A 16386-nucleotide genomic window follows, 5' to 3' on the forward strand; every position below is an offset into this window, starting at 1 on the left:
TTATTCTATGTAAATATTACCGCAAAGCAAATGAAAAATAACTTTGACTAAAAGTAGGCGGTGACTTTATGGGAATAAAGTATATAAATATAAATACTGGATTCTTTGTTACATAAATAAAGTAATCCAAATCCACCTATTCTTACAGTTTATTTATTTAATGTTCAATTATAAATACTAATTCTTTTTTGTAAACCGACCTGACGGGTTCTTTTATAAATTTAATTAAACAGTTTTTAATAATCGTAGCTAGCGAAACGAGTGAAATAAAAAATAAAAAAACAAGGATTCAAAATTTATTTTTTTTTTCAGGAGATATTTAAATTTTTAGCATTAATAGTGAATCGAATATTTAATCAAATTGAAACATAGTTAATCTTTAATTAATGGAATTTAAAAAATTAGTTTATGATCAAACTTTATGACAAATAAAATAATTTAAAAAAATTTTTCGAAGTATCTTAAACAAAAACCAAAAGTATAAAAAGTAAAAAAAAATCGAAATACAATAAAAAATTAATTTCAGTAATATTAAAAAATAAAATGAAGTGAAACAAAAAAATATGTAAAATAAAGAAAAAACAAAACTTGACTCACCCTGTTCTTCGTATTAATTCAAATATCATTTAATCAAATTTACTCTCTCATTTTTCTTGCATACATATACTCTAAAAAATGGCTTCTCACTTTGAGCTACTCGTTACTTTTTTGCTAGCAGCAGTTTTCACAATTTATGATGTATTTAGTACTACAATTCGTCGAATGTCGGCCATCTTGTGAAGCTGCGTTGCAATTTTGTATGCATAATTAAAATATGTAAGGGGATAATTGAAATACTTAACATACCTTCTCATTTTCGATAAGTATGCGCATATACACACTATAAATAATATAAATGCACAATTCAATAATTAAAAACACAATCAAACAAATATTTGAACACTTAATCAAGCGAAATGCAACACGCTCAAACAAATAGAACTTGTCACTGCTGATGCGCAAACGAGACTGAGGAAATGAACTAACAGGTGCGGATATAGCGATAATATAAATCACTGGAAAGCATGGTAGATTTCTAGACTAACCAGCACAAAAGCATGCTACAAAATGCTAAAAATATTAGATGCAAAATACCGTAAAATTTCGCAGAGAAATATACGTTCTCTGATATACGCTCCTAATTTCTACGTTCTGAACATAAAATGTTCGATCTATTTACTTTACAAAAACAATTATTGCATACATTTCGGCGTTATCCTTGGAAAGCCTTTTGAAACACTATCCACAATTCCAGTGAAAGTGCATTCATTTATCTTTGACAAGCAATTGGATAAGTACGAAAGAGGAAAGTTTCCAAAAATGTAACAAAATCCTTCTTTTTCTGTTATAATTTGACGAACAACATACATATGTATGTCGGTATGTATCTTCTCTCGGTGGAAAACGTGTGAATGAGAGTATGTAATATAACACGTTGTTGGTATCGCGTCGGCTAGGCTAGGTGCTAATTTTTGTGTGAACCAACACAAATGAAAACGAAAATTTGAAATTAATTGCAATCAACTACAAATCAGGCACAAGCTTGTTCTAATTTGATTTCGCTGGCATTGGAAAAGAGTAAATAGTGAAACTATTTCGGAAGCACTAACTCTTTTCTAATTATTTAAAGCCAATAAATTAATATAATTACATCTTTTAAATTAAACATTTTTATTGAAAAATGATACAAAAAAAATTTAAAAAAGTGTGTCAATATTTGAAGAAAAATTAGAACAAAATTTCAGTTGAGTAGTTTTGAGAAAAACGCGTTAAAAGATAAATTGATGGAGCTGTTTGAAGTGAGCGGCTAGTAGGCGGTAACTTAGAAACTATTTGAAATACCAGTTAAAAATTGTAGTACGTAATTTTCAAATGTATAACCCTTCGAAAAAAATTAAATAATTTCGCATTATGTACATATGTATGTGCGCGCGGATTTTAGACACTCATATTTATGAGAAAGTTTGCTACTTTTTCTTCGATCTCCATTTCACTACTCTGTTTGGGTGCTATTCTCTAGGAAAAAATGTCCAATTTAAATTAACGATTTTTTTATGTAAGAGAGTATTTGGGTCAACCGACCAAGTGAATGGGTCAACCAACCAAATATTACAAGTAACGGGTGGGCCATCTAACGTTTTAAATTTGAATTATCTGTATTTTGACATTGGAAACGTCAAATACCATTCGGAAAGTGACAGATATTCAGTAAAAAGTCTAAAATTTACGAAATGGGTCGCTATTCACTAGACCCGAGCCATTTACAGTTCGCAGATTGGGCAGATGATTGTTTGACCGAGGATGGTCAATTTTACCGAAAAATCATCTTTTCCACCTCGATGGTTACGTTAAGAAGCAAAATTGTCTCATTTGGGGCACAAAAAACCCACACGTAATCGTCGAGAAGCCAATGCACCCAGCACGAATCACTGTATGGTGCGGATTTTGGTCTGGTGGAATCATCGGATCATTTTTCTTCGAAAATGAAGAAGGAACCCGTAACTATCAATGGTGAGCGATATCGCGCAATGTTAGCCGAATTTTTCTTCAAGCAAATTGAAGAGGAAGACTTGGACAACATTTGGTTCCAGCAGGACGGCGCTACGTGGCATACAGCAAACGCTACACTCAATTATATCAATTACATGACAGCAAATCAAATTATAAAACAAAACACCAGCAACGTGTTATGATGAAACTTAAACTCGGTCATAACAAACTAACACACGGACACCTACTTTCACAAAAAACACCATAACTTTGCATGAATTGTTATTATACCCTAACCATGCAACACATAATAAACTATCAGGGAGTAATAGTAGACTCAAGGCTCAAATGTCACCTAGAATACACTGCCGGTAAAGCGAATAAAATCTTAAGGCATTATCAAGATTGATGGCAAATAAAGGCTCCGTGCGTTCCAGCTGGCGTTTTTTTCTCGCAAAGGTAAGGAGATCGGTTATGTTATATGCGGCTCCAATATGGATCCAAGCGCTATGTATTAAAGTATATGCCAGACAAATAAACACAGTGCCCAGGCTGTCGGCATTAAGAGTTATCAGTGCTTTCCGAACAATTTCAAGTGATGCTGCTGAAGTAATAGCCAGTGATGCCCATTGACATCCATGGTGACGAATACGAGCGAGTATACTAATTATCAGAGCCATCTATGTATAGGAGCCAAAAGAGAAAAGAGATTTAAAAGCTTAACAATACGGCAGCGCGGTGGCAAACTTCACTCAAAAAACGGTGGCCCCATAAACGGATGCCAGACATCCATTCTTGGATCGACAGACGAAATGGGGACCTAGATTTCCACTTAACTCAAATACTAAGTGGACATGGGTCCTTTAGAAGCTACCTTTCAGATTCCAGTACGACGTTAGTCCGAATTGTCCGTCGTGTTCAGAGTGCTTGGAAGACTTTGAGCTTGTATTCTTTTATTGCCCGCGCTTTTTAAGTGAAAGGGAAAATCTTAAAACTACACTCGGTGGTAGTTTTACGATGGAAAATTTGACGACACTCATGGATTAGTCCACTGATAACTGGAAAGCAGTCAGCGAAGCGGCAAAACTTAAATAAATAGAGAGTAGACTTAAATGTGTTATCACTCTCACGAAGTAATACTTAATCAGGTAGTTCTGTGGGATAGTCTGGAGTTGAAGTAGGTTTGGCTTAGCAAATATCTATACAAAATGGGACGAAGTCCTAAACAGCCAGTGCCCTTAGTTTCCTAGTCTGTCTATAAATTTTTTTACATGTCGTATTTAAATAAATAATAACTTATACTTAATAAGGTTTAGTGAAAAAGATATATATTATTTTTCAGGTTAAGCTATTCAGTGTTAAAGAGACAAGATTTTGATTGGTCAGGAGCAAAATATTGCACAACGCCCGTTTTGGAACCATTAAAATAAGGCTGGATGCAAAATAGAGCGCGATATATGAAAATCGATTGTTTTAGTTTTGTGTCAATAAAATAACCTTAAAATGGCAACAAAAAACACAAACAAATCTGATTTTAGAAAAATAGTTTTAGGCCTGCGAATTGGATTTCTGCATAAATCCCACATAAATATGTACGCAATTTTATAGGTATCGCCATTTTAATGATAGCAATTTCTAACAATTCGTAATCTTGTTATTCATACATATTTCCTTCTTATCGAAAAACTTTGTTGTACTTTTAAATTGCGCGCTAAATAACCTTTTGCAATTGCCACACTTAGTGGTACTTGCTTTCGTACAATGACCCGTGACGTAACAGTTCGAGTCGTCTATTTTGAGAAACCATTAGCAATATTAGCAAGCCACAAAAAAACAGCTTATTCACAAGCGTAGGAGCTGACCAGCGTCAGATGGACGTAAGAATTCCTGCGAAAAGTGAAAATGCAAATAAATGTGCAAGTAAAAATATCACCAAACAAGCGCAAAAAAAAAGGTAACCACAACCACACTTTGGGTGCAATTTTATGAGTAAATTTCATATTTTATACTACGCCCTTTGCGCAGTTCGTTTTTACACAATTTTCAATAAATATTTGAGTAATCACAACATGAAATGCGCCATTCAACCATAAAATATTACATATCTACTACTTGCCAGCTTTGAGCGCAGGCTCTGCACCGACGGCATGTGCCCGTTGATGGACCCCAAAATGCTTTCGTTGCGGTTGTCTTAGTCGCTTAGTGCTTTGGCGCCTTAGTTGGCCAAAATTATCGGGCATTTTCAGGTTGAGTGAGACGCTACAAATTTTGCACTTGTTGACTTGTGCAACGGGTGCGAAGCGGTGAGGTGTGGGTAAGTGAGTTATGGCCTTGATTTCGAGTTGGTTGCGCGCAAGTGCTTTTTAGCTTTCGCGCCACATAAAATGTCTGCAGACAGCTTTTTTTCGCTCTCATTAACAAGTCGTTATGCTGACAGCACGGCAGAGTGCACATGACGCGCACACACACGCACACACACAAATATACGATGAAACAAACGCAGAAGAAAGCAGCAGCGCCAAAGCGCTTTGTTTGCCAGTCAGCTTCAGGTTGGCGCCTCAATCAGGAGCAATTTTTCGCACATTCGATACCCACTTATAAACTGAAATTTGCGTGTGTATATTTGTGTTCAAATACTAATTTTTAGTGGGCCAAATTTTCAAGAAATAAATGGAATTTGCAGACGAAGCTCAAAGTGCCTTGCCACACACCCGCACATACACACACATAAATATCTACTGATTCGATCAGCACACACTTTGAGCCAATCAAGAAGATGTACAAACAGTAGTGGAAGTGGAAGTGGAAGTAGAAGAAGAAAGTAGATGGCACTTGTGCATGAGTTGACAGCGAATTGCCGTTAGTTGTGACGGTAGTGGCGCGTAGCTGAAAGCAGCAAACTGAAAACTTTGATAATAATATTACCAATACTCCACTTCACTCCTTCCAAACTTCCGTTCCTTTTTTTGCTCTATCATCGGCATTTACACGCATTTACTTTGCTCCTTATTCTTCATTCACTTTCGCTCGCGCCCTCAATTTGTGAACGGATGACCTCAATACCGGTTTTGCCAACGCTGTGGGCTGCCTGTGCGGCCAGGCGTTTGGTGGGCCAGTGGCTGCTGCCAGTGCTGCCACTGCTTGCTTTTTAAGTTGTGGTATTTGAGTTCGGAAAAGTTTAGCTGGTTATGCTTGAGGTTGTCGTTAACAGCGCATAATATTGCTTTGCGTTGATGTTAGATGAGATAATAAGGCTGGTATGTACGCGTATAGCAGCTTCTCGCTTCTCTTTTACATAAACTCCTCTGCGACTATGTGGACTATGCTTCGCTAGCGCCGCTTCTCGCCTGTGGCGCATACTTTTGAAAATGTTTTTCTAGTAAATCTTATTAAAAACTCGCGTCAGCACTTTGCTGAAGAGAAGCTGCGTACCCTGCGCTTCGAAAGTTGCATATTTGCTTTGCTCAGGAAGAATTCGATTAATTTGTTGTGTTGGTACAAGCGTGTAGTGTTTCAAATAGCTCGCATAAATGCTGTGTCATTTTAGTTATTCTCCCCTACAACAACATTTCTCACTAAGAGATGCCTTAAACTCCTCTTGCAACAGTTTGAGTAGAAAGGTTTACAACCTGAATGACAATCAAAGAAGTTGAGTTCTCAGAAGTACGAAACCTTTTATAATCAGCGCACACGTGCGGTGCGGTGACTGATTATCTTCTTACAGTTTCTTGTAAATATTTGGTTATATACTAGTCCCGGGCAGTATGAGCAGGAAGCGAACAATACCCTTTGAAAACCACTACCACTTTTAGCATGAGAAAAACAGGCGCGACCAATGTGAGCGACGGAGACAACAAAGGACTGTTATTTCAGTTTGCATCCAGGCAAGTGATAGTCCATCCGCACTTTTGGCTGCGGCAGGAGCACGGATTCTAGAGGCTCTTACATAAACGAAAATATGACTGAAGTACCATTTTAGTAGGAGATGGGAATCCTGTCCGATTGACTGGCAAACGCTCCGAGGACGCTAGAATGCGCAGCACGAAAACAGCGGATACTGGCTCCTTTATCCAGCTCCAATGACGGTGTACTTTTCCCCGAAAATAAGAAAGCTCTGAAGCCAGATAAACTACTCCTACCACTCGAGGTTACTACCATGTGCCAAGAAGGCGAAGCAAGTTGCTACAACAACAAAATACCAATAAGAGAAACAACAGAGCGAAGCATCACCCCTCTTTCAAGGAACCGACTGAGCGGAATAGTAAGGAACTATCAAACTTCAGGGAAGAATAAAAAGAAAATCATCGCTAATGGGACAGAGGGCAATATGAAGTCTTACACAGAGGCGATTCCTAACTTCAGCTACCCTGTAATCGGCAGTGTCAGACGTGGAGGAAACATGTCGGCGGAACAACAGACCCTGTTTGAGGCGGCGTTCAGCGATGGTCTAAGGAATCTAATCCTGTTCTTGTTCTTGAGAAGGTTGGTCTCCAATGATATTAAAAAATAGATTTCAGGATATACCAAAATGGTTCATAATAAAGTTAGCAACATCGTTTGTGAAAAAATAAATTATAATTGAAAGTTTAAGGTGAAAAGTTCAAAAGGTTTCTGAGATAAATTAAATCATATGCTTTAAAGATAGACCTAACCTTCAAAAGACGTGTATATACATTTCCGGAGCTGGTGAAGGTGAACAATTGATTCGTGAGATAAAGAGAGTTTTGAATCATCTTTACTTTTTTCAGAAAACAAAGTACTAGTGATGTCAAAAAAAGGTTTCGAGCCGTTCCGTTCAAAAGAGGAGAGATAAATATTTAATTCGTATCAAGACATCGTTTAGGTTTATTGGTCTTGAAAATTTAGGTTTCGAATGAATGTATAGACCTGCGACTATTATGTATGTAGCTACAGTGGAAATATTAAATCGTTCCGAAAGAAAATATTTTCTTCATATGAAATTCAATGGAAATTATAGCACAATTGCATTAATTTGGTTTAGAAATGTTTTAGTATTTATCGTTTCTTAAATTCTGGAGTAGAGAGAGAGAGAGACAGAATTGTTCTCAGTTATGACGAGAATGATAGCTGGAAAGACATTTAGTGACAATGAAATAGAAATCGCAACTGAGGCTTACTTTAAGGGGGAAGCCTGATTTAGAAGCTTCAAAAAATCAATTTTATTTTTTTTTACTTAAATCTCTTTAAAAATAACCTAAGAATATGTCCCCAAAGTTTTAAATGGGAATTTGAAATATTTTGGAAGCTAGAAGGAAAATATTGACAGTTATATGAGCGATTGGGCAGAAAGCGAAAACTTTGAGGCGCGATTTCTCGGTTTTTCATTTTTATGATTTTTCTTAATTGGCGGGCAGGATAGAAAAAAAAAAAAACTAAACGTCGTATGGAGTTGGGGCAAAAATTATTATCTTCTATTTAAACTGAAGAAAACTAATAAAAGTCAAGTTTGAACATATTTTTGAAAAACATAAAGTAAAATTTTTTTGGTCAAAAACCACTTTTTTTCAATTTTAAAAAATTTCTAAAATTTTACACTTTTTTTTGGATTTTTTTTTAGTTTAACTAGAAGATAAATTATTAAAAAATATGAATCTTTTTGAATTTTTTGTTTCAGATGGAAATTGCGACCTGCATCCCGCCCGCCATCCGACAAATGTACATGCGAGATGCATCGGGCTATTGCTTTCCAAAGGCAGAATATCAAAGATTTCGTATCCAAAAAATTCGTGAATGATGTTTAAATATATAACTATAAATCCGAGAAATTTTGCTTTAATTACTTATTTCTTTCGCTCCCAAAAAAATCCTCAAAATAATCGATTTTTTGAAGCCTCTAAATCAGGCTCCCCCCTCAAAGCGAAAGACAATTTGTACTATAAAAATGGTATCATAAAGTTGAAGGTTGTTTTAATTACTGTATCGTACTAAAGGGCAGCTGCCTTAAATAAAAAAATTGATTTTGTAAAAAAAATGTGATTTTCTTTATAACAATTCTTATGCATTAGATTATTAAAATCTTCAGAAAGGTCCTTTACAATGCCTACTTATTCTATCTATTATCTTATTATATTTCATTATTATTATTCACTTACAGTTTTTGTTCACAGTTAGAGTAGTTACATAAAATTTCACATACCTGAAAAGAGAAGAAATGTAATTAATTAGTTTCGTATTTCTTTAAAGAGTTCAGATAGATAGACAGAACAGTAAAGTCATATGGTAGCATTAAAAGTAATAATTGTTGTTATAATTACAAAAAATCTTGCCAGATATACATATTTACAAAAGTGACTAAATTTGTGTATTTATATAGTAGCACTTGCTCTGTTCTCAGTAAGGGAATCAGAGCTTAAAAACAATGAATTAAGTGTAACTTCAAGGTCAAGTTTAGCGGAATTTATTTTAAAATCACATACTGGCCTGTTTGAAGGAACATGTTTCTATATAAATATATTTCATCAAAGATTCGGATGTAAAATAATTCAAATCCAGGAGTTTGTAAAATGGTATTAGTAGACTCATTGTGGCAGCATTATAAATATGTAAATTATATATTGTGGTAACATCATAAATCTGTAAATTATGTATCTTATTATAAATAAAAGAGTGTGGCAGCACGATCTGCGGCCATGTTGAAGATAAAGAAGAACGAGTGCAGATCATTTAAAAAGAGCGTCCAACATAATAAAATTGTTTAAAATATCAGAAGTGGTTGTATTGCGCCCAAAATGTCATCAAACGAGGATTCGCTTAGTTTATACACAGTTGAACAATTAAAATCATGGTTGCGTTCGCTCAAACATAAAACAACAGGTAGTAAAGCCGAACTAATTGTTCGCCTACAAAAAATTCCTGAGAAGCTTCGTGGAAATTTTCAAAACTCCATGGTTGACGTTGACGCTGACGTTGACTGTACGCAAGCCATCATTGCGGAAAAAGAACAAGCTGATGAAATCAACGAAGGAGCGAGCAGTATAAACATCACCGAGGAGTGTGGTGAATTTAGCAATGGGATTGTACCACAATATGACGCAAGTAATCGAACGAGTGTTGAAAAGAAACAAAAAGAGTGTGATGCAAACGAGTGGCGACTTTTAAAAATCGAATTAGAATTGTTGAAGCGTGAGTGTGAACTAAAGAAGATGGAAAATGAACTTCTAATGAGAGAAAAAGAACAGTTGAGAAATAGTGATAATCAAACAAAAAACATTTCCAATAAGCAAAAGTTCGCAGATGTTAAAGAACTTATATCTGAATTTTCTGGTAGTGGTGAATGCCTTAAGCTATGGCAAGCACAACTAAAAAATATCCAGAGTGTTTACCAACTTGATGATAACAACCTAAGAGCATTAATTGCAAATAAATTAAAAGGCAATGCGCTAAAGTGGTTACATTCTCGAGATGACTTGATTTTAATGCCAATCGACAAGTTCTTAAAGGAAATGAGCTCGCTGTTTGAAGAAAAAACAAGCAATTTGATGCTAAAGAAAAAGTTTGAAATCAGGCAGTGGTTGACTACCGAATCGTTTCGAGAATATTTCCAAGAAAAACTAATTCTGGCAAATAGAATTCTAATTGGTGAAGATGAACTTGTAGAATATCTAATTGATGGTATTCCGGATAACACTTTACGTTCGCAAGCTAAAATGCAACGATTTCATGACAAATATGAATTGTTAGAAGCGTTTAGAAATATTCAATTGCCACGATATATATCAAAGAAAATGACAGCAGACAATCAACATGAGCAGTCGAATAATGGACAACAAACAACAAGAGTCGTGAGATGCTACAATTGCAACTCCGTTGGCCATTTAGCAAGTGTATGCCGAAAACCCAAACGAGAGCTTGGTGCTTGTCATGTATGCGCTGAAGTTGGCCATTTAGCAGCAAATTGTCCACAAAGGAAGAGCCGCCCTGTACAACATGTCACAGAATTGATGGAAGGCGATGAATATGTAAGGTTTTTAAATTATGTATTTATTAATTCTAAATTTACTTATAAAACTTTATTAGGATCATTAATTGATACGGGAAGCCCCATTAGCTTTGTTCGCCAACAGTTCGTACCAGATGTAGTAATAAACAGAAAGAACAATGTATTTTTAAAATATAGTGGTATAAACAAAAGTCCATTATCTATTGTCGGAAATGTAAACAGTTTTATTTTTTTCAAAAATAAAAGAATTGAATTAACGATGTTAGTTGTAACAAATGAAACAATGACTCATCCAATTATTTTAGGAAGAGACTTTTTAAGTAAATCTAATTTAAAATTAGAATGTAAAGAAATAGATTCGAATTTCAAAGTCGAAAATAACACATATGATGAAGAGTGTCAAAGATTAATGAAAATTGAATTTGATAACACTAAATTTTCTGTGAATTACAATGAAGTATTGAAAACTGAAGCAAAAACTCCTAATGTTTATATAAAAAATGATAATGTAAGTGTCTATGCAAAACAAAAATTTCTGCAAATATTTCAAGATTATTATATGTGCTGTAAGCGCCCCGATACGCCAAAAATTAGATGTGAGATGAAACTGTTGTTGAGTACAGAAAAACCTTTTAATTGTCCTCCAAGAAGACTGTCATACAGTGAAAAACAACAAGTTAGGGTTGTTTTAGATGACTTAATGCAAACCAAGATAATTAGGCCGAGTAAGTCAGAATATTCTTCCCCCATTGTTTTAGTAAGGAAAAAAACAGGTGATATAAGGTTATGTGTGGATTTTCGTAGTTTGAATAAGATAACATTGAAAGATAACTATCCCTTGCCTCTTATTGATGATCTGTTAGATAGACTAGCAAATAAATGCATTTTTTCGTTATTGGATTTAAAGAGTGCGTTCTATCACGTAGATATGGTTGAAGATTCGATTAAATACACTTCTTTTGTAACACCGATGGGGCAGTACGAGTTTTTGAAAATGCCTTTCGGTCTGAAAAATGCACCTTCAACATTCCAGCGGTTTGTTAGCCATGTTTTCGATGATCTGATTCGAGCAGAGAAAATTGCTATTTATTTAGACGATATCATGATAGCTACAAGTAATGAAGAAGAACATTTAGACATTTTGCAGGAAGTTTTTAATAAGTTAGTACAAAACAAATTGGAATTGAGGTTAGATAAATGCCGATTTATGGAGTCAGAAATACGCTATTTAGGATATAACATTTCGAGTAAAGGTATTCTACCGGATGAAAAGAATGTAGAAGCTATAGTGAATTTTCCTATACCCAGTAACACAAAAGCTGTACACAGTTTTTTGGGCTTATGCTCATACTTTAGAAGATTCGTTAAAGATTTTTCGCGAGAAGCTCAGCCTCTGTACAAACTAATAAAAAAGAATGTTAAATTTACATTTGGGGAAGACGAGTTACAGTGTTTTGAGAAACTTAAAAATAAATTAATTGGGTCTCCTATCTTAGCGATTTACGACCCAAGAGATGATACAGAGCTGCATTGCGATGCCAGCTCTCGGGGATTTGGTGCAATATTATTACAAAAAAAGAGTGACGACAAATTTCACCCAGTCTTTTATTTTTCGAAACGTACCAGCGAGCCCGAATCTAAATACCACAGCTTTGAGCTGGAAACACTTGCAATTATTTATGCACTTCGGAGATTTCGGGTATATCTTCAAGGATTGAAATTTAAGATAGTCACTGATTGCAATTCACTCATGCTAACTTTAAATAAGAAGGAAGTAAATCCAAGAATAGCCAGGTGGGCACTCGAATTGCAAAATTTTCAATATGTTCTCGAACACCGTAATGGAAATAGAATGCTCCATGTGGACGCACTTAGTCGCACTTCAAATATCTTAGTTCTTGAAGAAAATACGTTTGAGCAAAATCTGTCAATTTGCCAAAATCGAGATAGGAAAATTATTGAAATCCGGGGGAATTGGAAAACAAGGAAAATGGTGTTTTTGAAATGCGGAATGGCTTAGTTTATAGAAAAAACGGACAAAATATACTATTTTATATACCAAATGAGATGGAAGAACATTTATTGAGAAAGTATCACGATGAAATGGGTCATATGGGAAGTGATAAAGTTTTCAGTGCTATAATAAAGTCATATTGGTTTCCCAAAATGAAGGAGAAAATTAAACAATATATCTCAAATTGCCTAAAGTGTATTGCCTTTTCCTCGAAGAGTGGGAAACATGAGGGCCTCTTACATAATATACCCAAAGGAAACGTACCTTTCGAAACTGTTCATGTGGATCACTTCGGTCCAGTGTCATTTAAACATTCTAAGAAAAAATATGTATTTTTGGTAATAGATGGGTTCACTAAATTTGTTAAGTTATATGCGGTGTGTTCAGCAGGCACCAGGGAGGTCATGAGCTGTTTAAAATTGTATTTTAGTAGTTACAGTCGTCCAAAGGTATTGATATCTGATCGAGGCAGTGCGTTTACATCAAAAGATTTTGAAAATTTTTTGAAAACAAATAACGTAAAACATGTAAAAATTGCGACAGGATCGCCACAAGCCAATGGACAGGTGGAGCGCGTTAATCGTAGTCTTGCTCCAATGATAGCAAAATTAACCAGCGGTGGCTTTAATTTCAGCTTAGACAAAACTTTACCGGACATAGAGTATGCTTTAAACAATACGATGCATCGAAGTATAGGCACAACTCCAAGCGAACTACTTTTTGGAGTTTCACAAAGGGGAACTGTCGTTGACTTTCTCAGAGAAAGACTAGAAGAAAATGATTTGAATAATAATGAACGTAACTTAGCAGATATTAGGGATAAGGCAGCAGAAAATATTTCAAAGTCTCAAAATTATAATAAATTGCTGAAAGATAAACATCGGACACAAAGAAAGTATATGGAAGGAGATTATGTTATGGTAAAGAATTATATAAGTAATCCAGGTGCATGTAAAAAGATTGCCCCCAAGTTTAAAGGTCCTTATAGAGTTTGCAAAATACTTCCTAATGACAGGTATATACTTAGAGATGTCGAGGGATTTCAACTTAGCCAAATTCCATATGAAGGAATATGGGAAGTAGCAAACATGAAGCCTTGGTTAAACCATAGTCTCCCTAATGAAAGCGTAATCGGGACGATTACATGTCAGGATGGTCGAACTGTGGCAGCATTATAAATATGTAAATTATATATTGTGGTAACATCATAAATCTGTAAATTATGTATCTTATTATAAATAAAAGAGTGTGGCAGCACGATCTGCGGCCATGTTGAAGATAAAGAAGAACGAGTGCAGATCATTTAAAAAGAGCGTCCAACATAATAAAATTGTTTAAATCATCAATGTTTGGAAATTTAATTCTTTGACGATGCGTCATCCTTTTTGAAAACTAACCAAAAGTTTTGGAAAATATACTAAAATATATGTAATTTTTTAAATTATGACACATTTTGACAACAATAATGACAGAATTATGACATGCGATATTACATCTTATTATTTAGTAGAATCCATTCATGTTGAGATAATTGTTTGAAATTAATGCAGCCCCTTTTCAAATAAAACCGAGAACCAAGAAAATTTGCTGAATATCCTTATTAGTTTATTTTCTACTTCATGCGAGAATCACATCAAAAAACTAAAACAATGTTTGTTCAAAAGAAATTTCGCGCCATTACACTTTTTGAATATTATATTCTTTAGGTTGGGCGGGTCGTATGAGTAACTTCTTACTGAACTGTCAATCAACTACTTAATTTAGATGCTTATTTGTTACTGTATTTGTTAACTTATAATTTAGTGCTTAACATGTGCATATTTGTATACTCTGTTCCTAGCAATTTTAGACGTTCAATCACCTTATTCGTCACTCCTACGACAGAGCGAAATGATTGAGAGTTAAGAGAACTCTAATTTCCAAAAAAGTATAATGTAAGTATATTTGATTACCAAAAAGTATTGACATATGAATATATGTTTTTAAATTGCTAACAATTTATTTGATAAGTGCCAAATTGCAAAATATTTTGACTCAAACTTTCTACAAAGCAATACGTTTGAGTTGAGTTCGAACGAAATTGCTGCCACGCGACACTCAGGCATACAAAACTGCGACATATGTACATAGATGTAAGTATATACATATGTGTATACATATATACATACAAGTAAACATAAGTATTTGGCGCCAGTGACTAGTGTAAAGCGACTATTTAATATACATATATTCTTATATTGGAAGAAAAACGCTTGCTGCTCTCTGCAGTTGCGGGTATATTAGCTATTGCGTGTTGTTCTATTTATTGTCGAATTGCAAATATTGAATGTGGTGTTAATACATTTGAGATTGAAATTGAGATTTAGCGCAACTATGGATAAGCGCTGCTCTGGATGTCTACGTACTATATATGTATGTATATAGTGGTATATGGAGTAGCTGTTACAGAACTCACACGCCTCAAGGGCGCACTGTGTGCTAGTTGGCAGTCGCATGCCTGTTCGTTCGGTCAATTGGCTGTTCGGTGGTTTGTTGATCAGTTGGGATGCTGGACATTTGGGGTGAGACCTGAAAGCCCATGGCATTTTGAGGTCACTCACTTGCGTGCTGAGGTCAGCAAAAGTCTGCCAATGGGCTTAAATTCGATTGGCTAAAGAAAAAAATATTCATTAAAGTGCTTCATTTGCTAGTTGCTTTATTTAAGTGGCCTCCATACATTAATGTGGTAAATATTTGATTTCATTCGCTTTTTTTGTCCGTGAAAACAGAAATGTCACGTGATAGTTTAGTGAAGGTTTCACTAATATTAATTGTTGGCGCTCGCTTAGTTCATTAAAATGGGTGGAAGGTGCATGGGCTTGATGCCGTTAAGTTCTAAATTTTGTTGAAGTCGAAAGCGTTTGAAAAGGATAAGAACTTAGAGTGAATTTCATACGATAGAATCCTAGAAGAGTTCATAAGACTTAAGATTAGTGCCGCTTATTAAAGGAAAGAGGAAGCAGGAATGCAGATAAGTATGTTTTTAATATTTCTAAAAGATTGTATGCCGGTTTGTGGGCTTTTTATTGTCATTGATAAAGCTTGAAATTTAACTAAATTTTTCCTGTTTGAAAATATTCGATTGCGGTGAGTTTTACAAAAGATTATTTTACATATGGCTCAAACAGCTCACGACTTCCGGTTCTAGACCAAGTATCCTCTGGGTGGCCAAAAATATCCGTTTGAAAGCGAGCTAAAGTGAGAAAGGAACCATTCCTCTCCAGGCATAGGCGCTGTGTTTGAGACCCACCACGTAAAAAAAGCTATCAATGAAAAGAAGAAAACAGCCTCGGATGAGAGACCTCTCTTTTGATGACGGCCTCCGCAAACGTCTCAAGGATTACGATTTAAGGCCATGAGCCTTTAATTGGGAAGGTGCCACTGCTCAGCTGGTTCATGCCGTTAGAGTAAAAACTGACATCACCGCCGTCCAAGAAATGCGATGGATGAGAGGAGGACTGAGCCGAAGAGGTCCTTGTGGCATTTACAACAGTGGCCATATAAAGGAGTCCAAATTCGGCGTAGGATTCGTGGTGGGACAGAGATTCCGTCGCCGAGTTCACCCCGAGGATTAACGCACAGCCACAATCCGCATCAAAGCGAAATTCTTCAACATATCGCTGATTTGCGCCCACGTCCAGATAATAAAGGCCACGCACTTCTGTAAAAATAGGGTTAACACTGAGGGAAAATTTTATCAATAGGCAGTTTTAGAAGATATGGTAAGGCAGTTAAGCAATACTATCATCATATTACCGATAAAAACTTTTCCAACTGCCTGATAAAGATTTCAAACCGAACGGTCTAGGTAAATTAAATAAATAATATGTGTGTAGATGACTCA

At 35.3% G+C, this 16386-nt stretch overlaps 2 protein-coding genes across 4 annotated transcripts in view; one reads left to right on the forward strand and one right to left on the reverse strand.

The window, feature by feature from the left end:
• Nucleotides 1–16386, reverse strand: part of LOC105233100 (glutamate receptor ionotropic, NMDA 2B) — a 250271-nt gene that overhangs the window by 79006 nt on the left and 154879 nt on the right. The gene's annotated exons all lie outside the window — the stretch shown is intronic.
• Nucleotides 9279–10704, forward strand: LOC125778300 (uncharacterized). Its single transcript, XM_049455166.1, has 2 exons — nt 9279–10508; nt 10567–10704. Exons 1-2 carry the CDS (start codon nt 9279–9281, stop codon nt 10573–10575), a joined length of 1239 nt encoding a protein of 412 aa, XP_049311123.1. The 3' UTR covers nt 10576–10704.

Source organism: Bactrocera dorsalis, chromosome 4 (assembly GCF_023373825.1).
Source record: "Bactrocera dorsalis isolate Fly_Bdor chromosome 4, ASM2337382v1, whole genome shotgun sequence".
Classification (NCBI taxonomy): domain Eukaryota; kingdom Metazoa; phylum Arthropoda; class Insecta; order Diptera; family Tephritidae; genus Bactrocera; species Bactrocera dorsalis.